Below are 13006 nucleotides of genomic sequence, written 5' to 3'. Positions count from 1 at the left end.
AGGAACGTCTGGGGTGCTTTGTTCGGCCTGCTGCCCCACAAACCAGCCCCGGATAAGCAGATGAAAATGGATGGATGTTTGAACATTTGACTACAACATTAGAAGCAGTAGTCATAGTAGTAGTACTAGTATTAGTATATAACAATTGTAAATGTTCTCTTTGACGTCTCTGATTTTGCAAGGCCAATATTTCGTCCATCAACAAGTATTTGTTTGGCGCTTATTCGTCTTGAGTTTGCAATGTTTTCTTGTGTTCAGCTCCTTCTTGAAAAATAGATTCTGATCTCAGTGAGACTGATCTGTTTATCAAATATAAACCCATAACCTGCTCTTATAATAAGAAGAATCTGACTAAACATAATACAGTGGAGTTTCCAGAACAGGAAGAACGGTGACACCATTGATGTGGTTACGACCCCTGCCGACTTACTCTCTAGTTCTTTTGTTCTTTTCTAAACAAAATCAACCATGTCACAGACTGTCTCCTCTTTCTTATCCACACATGTCATTTGAGGTCTGTCAAGAATCAGGTTTTCATCTTCATTTAAGTTAATCAAACTAATCCAGTGTTAGACAATGATAGTGGACTGTTCATCACATCCAGTCTTCCATCCAACTTTCAATGAACTCCCACTGATATAACTAACTGTTCAAGTAAAAGTAATTTTCTGTCTGAGGAAGTGATCAGTAATGGTTTTAAGGGAGTGGTGATACACTGTACCAATGGGTTTCAAAGGGCGTTATGCATTTCCAGTGAACAATTCTGCCTCATTTGGAGCTTATGACACCACACAGGAAAATGTCCCATAGTTTCCAGTATCTACGTTATCACTTATGTACGAGGAATCTTTGAAGTGGGAAATATGCAGTTAAAAACGCAAACAGAGAGTGGCACTGAACCTATATATCAAGATCAAGATTAACTTTATTGTCCCACTGAGTTAGAAATTTGTCTTGAGCCCTAATTATATGGTGTACAAAAACAACAATAGGTAACATGAGTGCAAATGAAACCTCTTAAAGACGACAGCAAGGATCTTAAACACATCATGTCTTGTTACAGTTGTTTTATTGTTTCCAAATCTCTCAGTTAGGGCTGGGCAATATATTATTGCATCGTTAACGTGATATGACACTATATAATTTAAGATTTGGGATATTGTATATTGGTAAGTGTCTTTTCCTGGTTTTAAAGGCTGCATTACAGTAAATTGATGTCATTTTCTGGCTGTTCAATTATTTGCCTTCACCCACTCAGGCTTTATATCCACATTACTGCTGGTTTCTTTTTTAATCTCATTGTGTAAATCTTTTGTGAAAGCGCCAACGGTTTTCTCCGTATCACCTAGCTCTACTCTTACTCTGACTTGAGAGTGCTATGCAAATAAAGTTACGTTTAAAAAGCTGTCATGAATCTTGTTGAGATCTTGCTGAATACCACCTTAGATACACCTTAGGTTCTATAAATAAGTGGATAGCAGTGGGAGGAAATTTTATGTGATTAAAAAGTTATCCAATATTGAAAATGACAAAAATGTGAACAGGACATTTTTGTTCTTAATATCAACCATCATCGTCACTATCATGTTAGTTTGACCACTGCAAACTATTGGGCAAACCACAGTGATGACTTTTGCAAACAGTATATCTGACTGCATATCAGTTTGTACATCACACCACAACTTTTTATATCATACTGTATATAAAAGGTGAAAGGATGATTTTGTTTATGATGCTCTATGTCAGATAACAATACAACAAAGTTTCTCTTTTGGTCAAACAATAACTGAAATCACCAGCAGACTGGTTTATGTAAATTGGCTCAGTCTTTGGGGTTACCGCTGGAGTAAATGATTAAACCTCAGAGCATTTCAGGTCTAACTTTAAAAGTTAACCTTAAATTAACACCGAGAGCAATTCAGCAGTAAAAGTGGTTGACACTGTGGGATTATATTTTATTACATACCATTGTGAGGTATACTGTCTCACTGCCAAATGATGTAGTGAATCCAAAAATCATCAGTCATTTTACTTCAAGGCCATCTGAACTGACTTCACAAAATGTTGTGCTCCAGTTACTGCTGGAAGTTATTTTTCACCTTATAGTTTACCGGTTAAAAACAAAAAACAAAAAAAAAGCTCAGTGAAAGACATCAGTCATCACATTATTATGAACTGTGACTTCAGACTTCACGCACCAAAACAGCTGCAAAAAGAAATAGCTGTTGAACAAGTCTAATGCCAACGTTAATTTAACATAGACTACTGACGTCAGATGACGTTGTCTAAGAAACCAAATTCCGACGTCCTCCAAATGTCTTACGCCAACGTTGTCTTGATGTAGAATAATTTTGTCGTAACGTATGGAGAACAAACACCATCATCTGCATTGCCTAACATCATTACACATCTAAAATATTGTCTACCCAATTTTAATTCCAACCAGAATTTAACATCTGCCCAGGTGCAACGTCTTTCTGACATCATATTGACGTCTGGTGTGGAGAGCCTTAAGCAAGTGCTTTGAGCTAAATGCTAACGTCAGCATACTGACATGCTCACAATGACAATGCTAACATGCTAATGCAAGTATATTGTTTTTTGTTTGCTGCGTGGTCACCACATTAGTTGAGCATGCTAACGCTTGCATTAAACACAGAGCAAAGCTGAGGCTGTTTGTTCTTAAGGCCCTGACACACCAAGCCGACAGTCGGCCGTCGACCAAAGTAGGGCCATCGGTGAGCGTCTGTCGCCCTAGTTTTTGCGGTGTGTCCCGCACCGTCGGCAGCTTTTCGGCCAATTGAGCATGTTGAATCGGCGGCTAAGCTTTGGTGAGAGAGATCACTCTGATTGGCTGTTCAGGTTTTATTTCCTCACCCCTGTAGCGAGTGAATCTGCCTGTAGTGAAACCAGGGCTAACCGGTGCTTCCTCCTCAGGCTCCACTTCACTCAGCTGCCCGACAGATCTGCTGCTTCTTCCCACTTTAACCTGAATAACAAACCAGAGCTAGCTGGGAGCGGCTAGCAGAGCGTTAGCCACAGCATGACTGGAGGGAAGCACAGCCAGTTAGCCTCCGCTAGTCTCTGAGCTAGCCGTGGCTCTCCGTTTGGATCCAACCGGAGCACCGAGCCCTGGTTTGTTATTCAGGTTAAAGTGGGAAGAAGCAGCGGGTTTATCGGGCAGCTGAGTGAAGCGGAGCCTGCGGAAGAAACACCGGGACCGTCTGGATGTAATAGTCCGTGGAGGTGCTGCGGTGCTCGGCTGCACAGATGGGAAACCCCTCGGCTGACAGGATGTACCACTGTCTCACTCCTCTCCCACGCAGGCGCAGAACATACGTGCCACTTGGCCGTCGGATGTAGTCCGTGTAATGTGTTCAAATGCAACTGACACAGGGCGATGTGAGGCGACGTAGACGACGCAACAGTTGGCTTTCGTCGCCGCTAGTTCTTTGATGTCGGTTTGGTGTGTCCGCACCTTTAAACACACAAAAAACAAATGGTGGTGCTCGGGAAAAAGTCAGGGGATCATGACAATCACTAGGATTCACCCTCTGGGCACTATGAACATCTGTACACAATTTCATGTCAATCCTTTCAAAAGCTGTTGAAATATTTCAATCTGAATTAAAGTGGTGGACTGACCAACAGGCCACCATTCACAGAAGGCCCGTTTCCACCGCAGGAACTTCGGGGTAATTTTACGGGGCCGGGGCCGTTGGTGCGTGTCTCCACCGCAGGAACCACCCCCGAAGGACAGAGTTCCGGAACTTTTACGGGGGCTAAACAAGTCCCTGCCTCAGGGTAGGTACTCAGAACGGCCCCGAAAGACTCCTGGCTGGGGCTTGGGGGTTACTTGGTGCTGATTGGATATACTCAAGGAGGGATGTGACGTCAACAGAAAGCAACAAAATAGCCGGCATTTTTAAAACTCAGCAGGCGAGGGATAGCTCGGTAATATAGCTTCTGCTGCCATCTAAAAAAAAAAACTCACTAAATGGCCCGTGAAAAAAATATTTTTTCCAGCGGATATCTTAGTTACAACATGATTGAGCTAGCAAAGCAGTTTTGCCTTGATATGTGTGGTATTTATTCAGTTATGGGAAATCACGATGTCTAGAAAGCATCAGCTAACAGCGGCAGCAAAGCTAACATCAGGACGTCATCTGTTAAAAGCCTCCCGTTGTCGGATACGACATGAAACTACTCCAGTTAGCTCAATCATGTTGTAACTAAGACATCTGATGGAAAAAATATTTTTTTTCACGGGCCATTTAGTGAGTTATTACAGACACCGCTGTCGGCTAACGGCGTCCCTACGTCGCCCGGGTCAAAATGGTCGCACAACGATTACGTCACATCCAGAGCCCGTAACTTTACAGGAACCTTCCTCATACTCGGCTCTCTCAGTGGAGACACAGCAGTTGAGAGGGCCGAACGAGAGGACGTTCCTGTAGTAGTTCCTGCCCCCAAACAGTACCAGGAACTTCTTCAGTGGAAATGGGCCTAGAGTCAAGGTGTGGCTAAAAACTGTTCTTGTAAATCAGATTAAATGTTGCGTTTCACAAGCCCAGCAACTTTGTAGTTTGTCATCCAAATCAATGGTTTGTCAAGCTTCTGGGTGTGTGTGTGTGTGTGTGTGTGTGTGTGTGTGTGTGCGAGTTTGAGAGAGATACAGAGCTGCAGAGAGTTGCGATCTTAGCTTAGCTATCGATCACATTAATTAATAAGACCAGGTATTGAAACAGTGTGACTTAACCGAAACTCTTTTACATTGTGTACACAAATTCTGACTGTGTAAAGTTATGCAAACGGAACATTATTTAAACAGCTTTTACTGAGAAAACATTACCAAAGCCACACATGACTCATAATCTAAATTTAGCTCGATGGAGAAGTGCACTTTTTTTTAGTTACATTATATTCTGAGCCATTAAAATCATCTCGATAGCCACAGAGATCACCCCATCCACTGATCAATATCATTTTGAACCAGACTGCAGATATTGTTGCTGTCACTTCTTCCATATGAGATTTGATATGAATATATTTAAGAAGAATTCAAGTATTTTAAGTAAAAATGTAAGATTTAAAATGTTTAAGCACAGTACAAGTGTTTCTTTGCTTGAATGAGTCTCTCTTCCTGCATCACACACACGCCATATTTTTTAAAAGTAACAAAACATAATTTTACTTGAGTATTTTGTGGGAACTCACCTTTAAACACTGATCTCTCAAACCACACTGAAATGCCAATAGAATTAAATAAATAAATAAATAATGAGTATACATCACAGTTTCCTGTTAAATGGGACAGAATGAAACTCTCAAGACCAAACACCTCTGTGAGAATACAGCTGATATTTACGCCCAGGAAAATGCAAGTAAAGATAATTAAAGTTAAAAAATGTTATTACAAATAATTCTTTGAGGCATCTTTCCACTGAACAGTCTGCAACCATTACTGTCTGCTGGAGTATATGGTCACAAATCAGCTTAATGTTTAAAATCAAATCACTGAAAGATTAGAAATCGTCCTAATCGTGATAGAAACACGTTTTTGCTCTTGGTTGAGCAGTTAATGTGACCGTAACGCACGTGCTGACTCCTGGTCGCAACCAAAAACCTCCACGTTTGAGCGAACTTTCCCTTTAAGCAGGGAGGTCAATGCGGACACAGCTAAATAAATCTTCCAGCTGACTGAGGGAAGGGCAGGGAAATAAAATATTAACAGGCAAAAGATTATGAGTTAAAGCCTGAATGTCTATTCAATACTGTAAGTATATGACAGTACTTTGAACTGTGCTTCTGATTGCTGGTCAGCAGAAGAGAATTCACGTTTGATAAGATAGACTGTAAATGGTGAAGTTTCTCATAAACAAAGAATAGCTTGACTCAAACAAAAGAAAAACATCTGTTTACTTTCAATAGTCATTTATAGTCATTAGTGCAGATGTGAAGACTGAATAAAAATGAGTTCTGTGTTTGCATCAGTACTGAGAGATCTTGCACGTTTGCATACTCCAATATGTTTAATGTATGGAGACAACCAATTTATAAAGGTGTGTTAAATCAGGTGTGTTGTCTTTCAGATGACAACACTGCACTATGTCAACACAGCATTTCATCACGTTTAAATCTATATGCTGCAGTACTAAAAAGTGTACCTACAAAGAGCAAGAATTTCATCTTTTGTCTGGCTGCAGACTCGTTAATGCTTAACCTGTGCTAAAATAGCCACTTTCTGCCTTCAATAAATCACCCACCATACCCAGCTTTCAGTGTTTGCTCTGCCCTCTATTCAGTGTTTCAGTATTCAGTATTTGCTTATGGAACTTTAAATGACCTCCCTGAAATTACAAGCTACCAATTCCTCAAAAGGGGATACAGACACGAGGACAAGATGATGTGAGCAACCAAAAAAAGAAGAGCGATACCCTCTGAGAAATCCTACAGCACAATAAGAACATCACTTGATAAGATCACACCTTTTAACCTTCTTTCTTTGACTCATTTTATCCTGCATATAATACATTTTTGACTACAGTGCCTGTTAAAACACTTCTCCTGAATAAAACAATGAACTGTTCTGTCCTGAAGAAGCTTCAAAAGCACGTCAAAGCAATCAGTGTTAAATGATTCCAGCCTTTTGGCTCGGGATTTTAAAGCCGTGATAACTCTTTTACAGGATTATCTCAACCTCCCCTGCCATTCAAAAGGGAGGAAAAAAAAGCTCATTGTATAGTACTTACATTTCTATGGTAACGTGCCAGGCACGTGAAATGTCATCAATTTTGGGCGGGAATAGCAGACTTATAATGTAGCTACAGCCGACAAATCAATGTTCAAATTAGTCCAGGTTTGAGTGCATGAGGAAAAAAAAATCCTGAGCCAGCTCTCACACTCCCAAAATGTATATCAGATACAGGAGTTGCGTATAGAGCTCCTCACAGAGGTATTATCTATCACTGCTGCTAATTATTAATCGAAAATTAGGTTCAAGATGAAAGAGATGATCGAGGTTATAGCACTTTTCCTTGGATTCTCGAGCTGGATATTGATTTTCATATCACTACATGATCAGTATTGGAAAGAATCCACGACAGAAGGCAGCGTAATTACAACCTCCACAATCTATGAGAACCTCTGGATGTCTTGTGCAAGTGACTCAACAGGGATCTATAACTGTCGAGACTTTCCATCCCTTTTTGCTCTCCCAGGTAAGTTAAAGATGTATTTATTGTCTAACAGCTGGATCTTAAAGTTTTACATTACAAGATGTTAGAAAAGTCAATAAATCTGTATCTGCTGTTAAAACAATTCAAAATATGACTGTTACTGGTGATTACAACAATTTGCTTTGGCCTCTTTAAATAATTTTCACATTTTCACACATGCTTTCAGTTTTTTTTTCTGTTGATCCAGCGTTGTGTAATAGCTGACTATGCATTTTCTAATCTACGTCACTCTGACAGAAATACAGCTTTATATTCTTTGATTGATTGAGGCACGTAGAGTCTAAATTATTATGAACAATACACACAGAATCAGACAGCTTAAAAAGACAGAAATAATTAATATATATTCGTGTAGTGCTTGAACTGTAATCTACAACACTAACTGAGCAATCTAACAGAGTAGCTCAGTAAAGGTTGTGAAGCTTATAAGTTTATTTTTGATGAGGTTTTATGAGAGGGATTTATATCCACTTCACTTCTAAAGACATAGATTGTACTGGATAACATTATATTGGAGCTGAATACACAATATTCTGTTTTATGTTGCTAAAAGATAAGGTAAGGTACGGTAAGGTAAGGTAAACTTATTGTGAAATGCATCTTGGGCACAGCGCTACATTTCATTGCTTCACAGGACAAGATAAAAACATCATCACAGGGACAGTTCTAACATTGTACAGGTGCTTCTCTGTATCTTTAATTGTATCCATTGTATCCAATACAATGCATATGTCAGAGATTTTACATGTGTTAACTCCAAACTGTATCTAATAACTCGAGCTGTTCTAAGATCTTGTGAAACAGCAGCTTACTTCATCCTTGTTGAGAATGTGAACTCCTATAAATATGATGTAATCCAGTAGAAGTCCACTAAAACTATGTCTTATGAAATGTCCATAAGTCCAACGTTGACCTAAAGCAGTTAAGTCAAAAGCTTCTTAGTTCTTGTGTTAAGGGTTTGAAACATTTGGAACAGAGTCAAATAAAAGTAAAATGGTTTTTGTATGTGTGGCCAGAAGGCTGCTTTGGTACTTCATCACCGTGATGATAAAGGCCTGATAACAAACGACGCTACATTGGTCAAACCAGTGAAGAGAAGTCATTCAGGTTCAGTTGTCAGACAAGCAAACGGGTTTATCTGCGGGGCAACAAACGTGGCTATCTGCGCGTCAGTATGTGATGATGCACCCTCACCCCTCAATGCCACTACCCATCATCCCTCGGACACAGGGTTTAAGTGAGGAGTCAAAACGTGACTTGAGTCCCATCAGTAACGGTTAGATATTATTGACACAGTGTTCAAAGCAAACGTCAAAAGGTGACAAATAGCTTCAGGTCTATAGACGTTAGTGAGCAGGCTTGAAGGTTGGACTTCACCTCCCTGTTGACCCTTGAGTTGGGTCAACATTTGGCATCTTTGAAAAGGTTCAATAGAGTCGAGAATAATAGGGATAATCATAAGTGGGCTATTTGGAATGAATCATTGATTTGTGGTTTTCTGGGGCATCTTAGCGCTGGGGTTGTTGGGAACTGGTCTGGCACACAAACACTTTGGGGTCGACAAATCCACATGTTTGCGCAGCAAGATAGCTCGGAGAGTCAACGTTTGTAAAGTGTTTCTCTCTCTGGATAATTTTACATTGGTTGGATAGAGGAAACAAGGGAGTATGAATGCCATAGTGGAAGCTTTGGCCTTCTTCCTGGGGTTTCTGGCCTGGCTGATGGTTGGGATCGCCCTTCCAAATCGATACTGGAGGGTCTCTACGGTGGACGGTAACGTTATCACCACATCGACCATCTATGAAAACCTGTGGATGTCCTGCGCAACCGACTCTACGGGAGTACACAACTGTCGGGATTTTCCATCTTTGCTCGCACTTAGTGGTATGTCGCCAACGCAGCAATAGTTTTATCAGTGTTGATGACTACTTTATCTGGTCTAATTTTTAATCCACCCACTCAAGGAATCAGCATTTGGAAGATTATGACATACCAAACGAGACTGTAAGCAGTATAAAAGTTTGGGAGCTTTTCTAACAGAGCACTTACCAAAAAAACAAACTTTTATCCATCTATGTGTAAAGGGGTGAGAATGTTTCACTGAATTCAGTTTTAAACGACTGGATCAAACCCAACAGTACAGAAATTGCTGCTCTTTTTGGGCATCGTTTTCAGGATGTTAGTGTACCTTTAAAAGCCTTTAAGGAGCAATCTACTGTATGGGTTATAAGCTGTAGTAAAGGCAGGTAATATAAGATACGATAAGATGTTAGAAGATAAGCAAGCATAAACACACTCAACTCAGACAAGCAGATACTCCCAGAATAATAAAAACATTAAGGACTAATATCAATGTCAATTTATTGGAGACTGTTAATTACTTTGGCCAAAGCTACCCATTTCAGTATCAATTCAAATATGTAAATGTAAACATGTACTATGTACATTTGATAAAGTGCTGTATAGCACTTGGATGCCCAGCCCTAGTCTTGAGCTCTGAGGTAACATTTTTGTCAGACCCTTATCTCACCACGGAAAGAAACATACTTTCCAGTTCACACTTGCAATTCTAATTTGTTGAGGTGGGGGACAGATAAGGTTGTCATATGAATCAAGTTTGAATCAGTGGGTTCCCTTTGGAAAGTGGTTATTGTTTGGATAGACTAACAAAAATATTTTTTGGCTTCGTGTCGTGGCTGAAGTTGTATTTTGTACAGGCTTTGCCCTCTATGTCAACAGAGCCTCGTAGAGGGCGCCGCCTGTGCTCATAGAACTAGGGTTACGATCAGTGACCCTCTAGAGGGCTCATACTTGCATCAACAATAGTTTTGTCTTGTTGTAACAGTGAACGCCACCTCTGTGGCTAAAGCATGCATTTTTAACACAAAAATGTTATGCTTGCTTTTAGTAATGCGACTATGTGTTTGTTGCTGTGCTTTTATAAGACACTTAAGTGTATATGGAACACAGATTATTACAAGTACATATGTAACTGTGTTTTCTTATGTCTGCACACAGGGTACATTCAGGCCTCTCGGGCCCTTATGATCGCTTCCATTGTGTTTGGGACGTTCGGGCTCGTGGCCACTCTCGTTGGAATGAAGTGCTCAAAAATAGGAGGAGAAAACTACGTCCTGAAGGGGAGGATCGCTGCCATTGGAGGAGTGTTCTTTCTGCTACAGGGTAAGGGGATGTATGAGGTGTTCATGTAACAAACAAAAGCATGACAAAATGTTTGGTCAGAAGTCCCTTCAAATGAAGACAGGCCCCTGTGTTTACAGCACTTTAAAATGACTGGGGGAAATGTCCAGTCGCAGGGAGGACACACACAATCACAGTACACAAAACACCTAGAAAGGTAAATCATGTCTGGCACTCCAGTCTCTGTGTACAGAAGACAAGTTATCAGAAAATTGGTCAGCAGTTCAAAAGGTTATCACTACTCTAACAGACCTGCTGATGCACAAAGGCCTCCCACTACCAAAGGTATTTGGATTGCGAGAAGAGGTCACACTGTGTTAAATAGGAAAAGTGACGCAGTGAGCAGACGCTGCTAATCTCAGGGACCTAACAAAATACTCTCAGTATAATTTATGTTTAATCCAAATGACTTCTATATGTAAGAACAGTAATAATACTCATAAGACATAACTTGTAGAGCAGATTTAAAGGAGAAGTTAGTCTTTGCAACATGCAGATATCTCTGCTTCATATGACTGGCCTCATAAATAATCTTATAATGTCGCATTAAATGGTTTTAGGTCCATAAGGGCTGACATTCCAAACATGTCTGACATCACTTTATTATCTAAAAACTCTATTTATGACCTTGTTCATGTTATCTTTGGTTGTAGCTGCGTGTGCTGTTTGCTTTGACAAAACATCCCACTTCTCTAAAGTCAACAATATTCTGTGTTTTGCAGGGCTTTGCACCATGATTGCTATATCTTGGTATGCAGCCAACATCACCCAGGAGTTCTTTGACCAGTTTTATCCGGGGACAAAGTGAGTCAATACAATGTGCATCAGTGTGTACATGAGCTGAAAAGAAGCAGAACAATAGCTGTTGTTTACAGTGGATTCAATAATGGTACATAGAAAACTGTATGTTCAATGTGATTGTGTCACAGGTATGAGATCGGAGAGGGCTTGTACATTGGCTGGTCTTCAGCCACGCTTGCCCTTTGTGGAGGTTCGTGCCTTTTGTGTGCTTGCAAAGTCAACAAAACCGATGAAAAAATGTGAGTACGCATTGCTGAAACATTTGATATAAATTCAATGGGTAAAACACAAATGGTGCTTATTCCAACTCAACTGAAACGGGGTGGTTTTTTTTTATGCTTTAGACCGTATCCGTACCAGCCATCCTCCAGAGGACATGTGCTGTCGACTGCGGGAACGTCTCAGTCTGTCCCAAGCCATTATGGGAGAAATGCTTATGTCTGAGAGGTAACTGTGTCGATTGAAAAGCCTGCTAGGCTGAAGCCAAGTCCCCAGATTGAATCCTCAGGGAGAGGGCCGCATTTATAATGGGAAACACCACTGTAAAGCTGTATGATCACTGTATAGTTAAAGATCAGTATCCTTGATTTGGAGATTTATTGGCTTTATCCAATCTCAACCTTTTAGTGATACATATTTGCAGTATATTAATCATGTTAATGTATTGTGAAAATGACATGTATCCATACCCTCCTTGCTTGGTGTCGGCTCACCAAGAGAAACTGCAACAAAAGCTGTGACAGTGCAAATAGAAAGCACTTGTAACAGAACAGAATACAATAAACATATAACATACTCACATTTAACACATCCGGAATATGGTGGTAATCCCAGTGTAGGACCATTTCTATCCCGGCAGCCTTCAATAATCACACATTTACCACCTCTTTCCTTACTTTAATGATTGCTGCAGGATGACTTGATCATAAGGAAAAATATGATCCTCTCTCCTTAGAGGACGACCTACTTAAAAGGTTTTAAGATGAAAAAAACCAACAAACCTCCTGTTTATCACTTTTACAAGGATTAGGAATACACAACAATCAGAAACATTTAATCCTCACATTACTGTTAAACTGTTTTACAATTTTGTTCAAGTCTATGACCTTTGTGTCAGTATAGTGTTGTAATCCTTTGTTATATATGTATCCTCAAACCTGCCTCAGGTTTCCTGGTCAAGAAAGATGAGAGTCGCACCCCTTCCATAAAACCTAGGTTGTGTGGCTGTGCTACATATTCGGATTAATTTGCCTGCAAACATTTTAAAAGCTCAACAAGCTCTCCTCTCTGGGAAATTGTTAATTCCAGAAAAACTGCAACACATGATAAATGATCTGGCTGGTTTTAAAGTAAATGAAGCTCTTCAGTAGAATGATCTATAATCTATCAACATATATCTGTAACAGGAAGTTAATCTGATTCTGTGCAAACGTCATGGACATGCGTAACTTCAACCTGCAACTGTCGGCAGTCAGCTGGTGTACTTTATTATATCAATTTTAAGTGCAGTTTCACACAGTGTGATTTTGACTCCCACCTCTGAACCAGAACACTTGAGTAACAGGGTTGAAACAAATGTAAAAAATAGTCTTTGTAACTTTTGTGCATTTTAATCATTTTATAGCACCCGTGTTTATTTCAAAGGTATTGTCACACTGTTTATTTTCCTTTTGGGTGATTTTACATGTGTTCCTGTAGATTTCAGTTTGTTTTGTACACAAATAAATATCATTTTCAGTGACTGATTGCACAAAACCAAGGAGACA

The 13006-nt window shown here is 40.0% G+C and overlaps 1 protein-coding gene across 2 annotated transcripts; it reads left to right on the top strand.

Moving 5' to 3' along the window:
• The first annotated feature begins 6821 nt into the window (after nt 1-6821).
• Nucleotides 6822-12981, top strand: LOC117247201 (claudin-15-like). 2 transcript variants are annotated; one of them, XM_033611559.2, is made up of 5 exons: nt 6822-7220; nt 10257-10421; nt 11162-11243; nt 11369-11479; nt 11585-12981. In XM_033611559.2, exons 1-5 carry the CDS (start codon nt 7004-7006, stop codon nt 11682-11684), a joined length of 675 nt encoding a protein of 224 aa, XP_033467450.1. In that variant the 5' UTR covers nt 6822-7003; the 3' UTR covers nt 11685-12981. The 2 variants fall into 2 exon arrangements, with proteins under 2 accessions (XP_033467450.1, XP_033467441.1); XM_033611550.2 differs by lacking the exon at nt 6822-7220 and adding an exon at nt 8779-9122.
• The last annotated feature ends 25 nt before the right edge of the window (nt 12982-13006 follow it).

This window comes from Epinephelus lanceolatus, chromosome 11 (assembly GCF_041903045.1).
Source record: "Epinephelus lanceolatus isolate andai-2023 chromosome 11, ASM4190304v1, whole genome shotgun sequence".
Lineage (NCBI taxonomy): Eukaryota > Metazoa > Chordata > Actinopteri > Perciformes > Serranidae > Epinephelus > Epinephelus lanceolatus.
The sequence above is the reverse complement of the archived record's forward strand: the minus strand, read 5'-3'. Positions and strand labels throughout refer to the sequence as shown.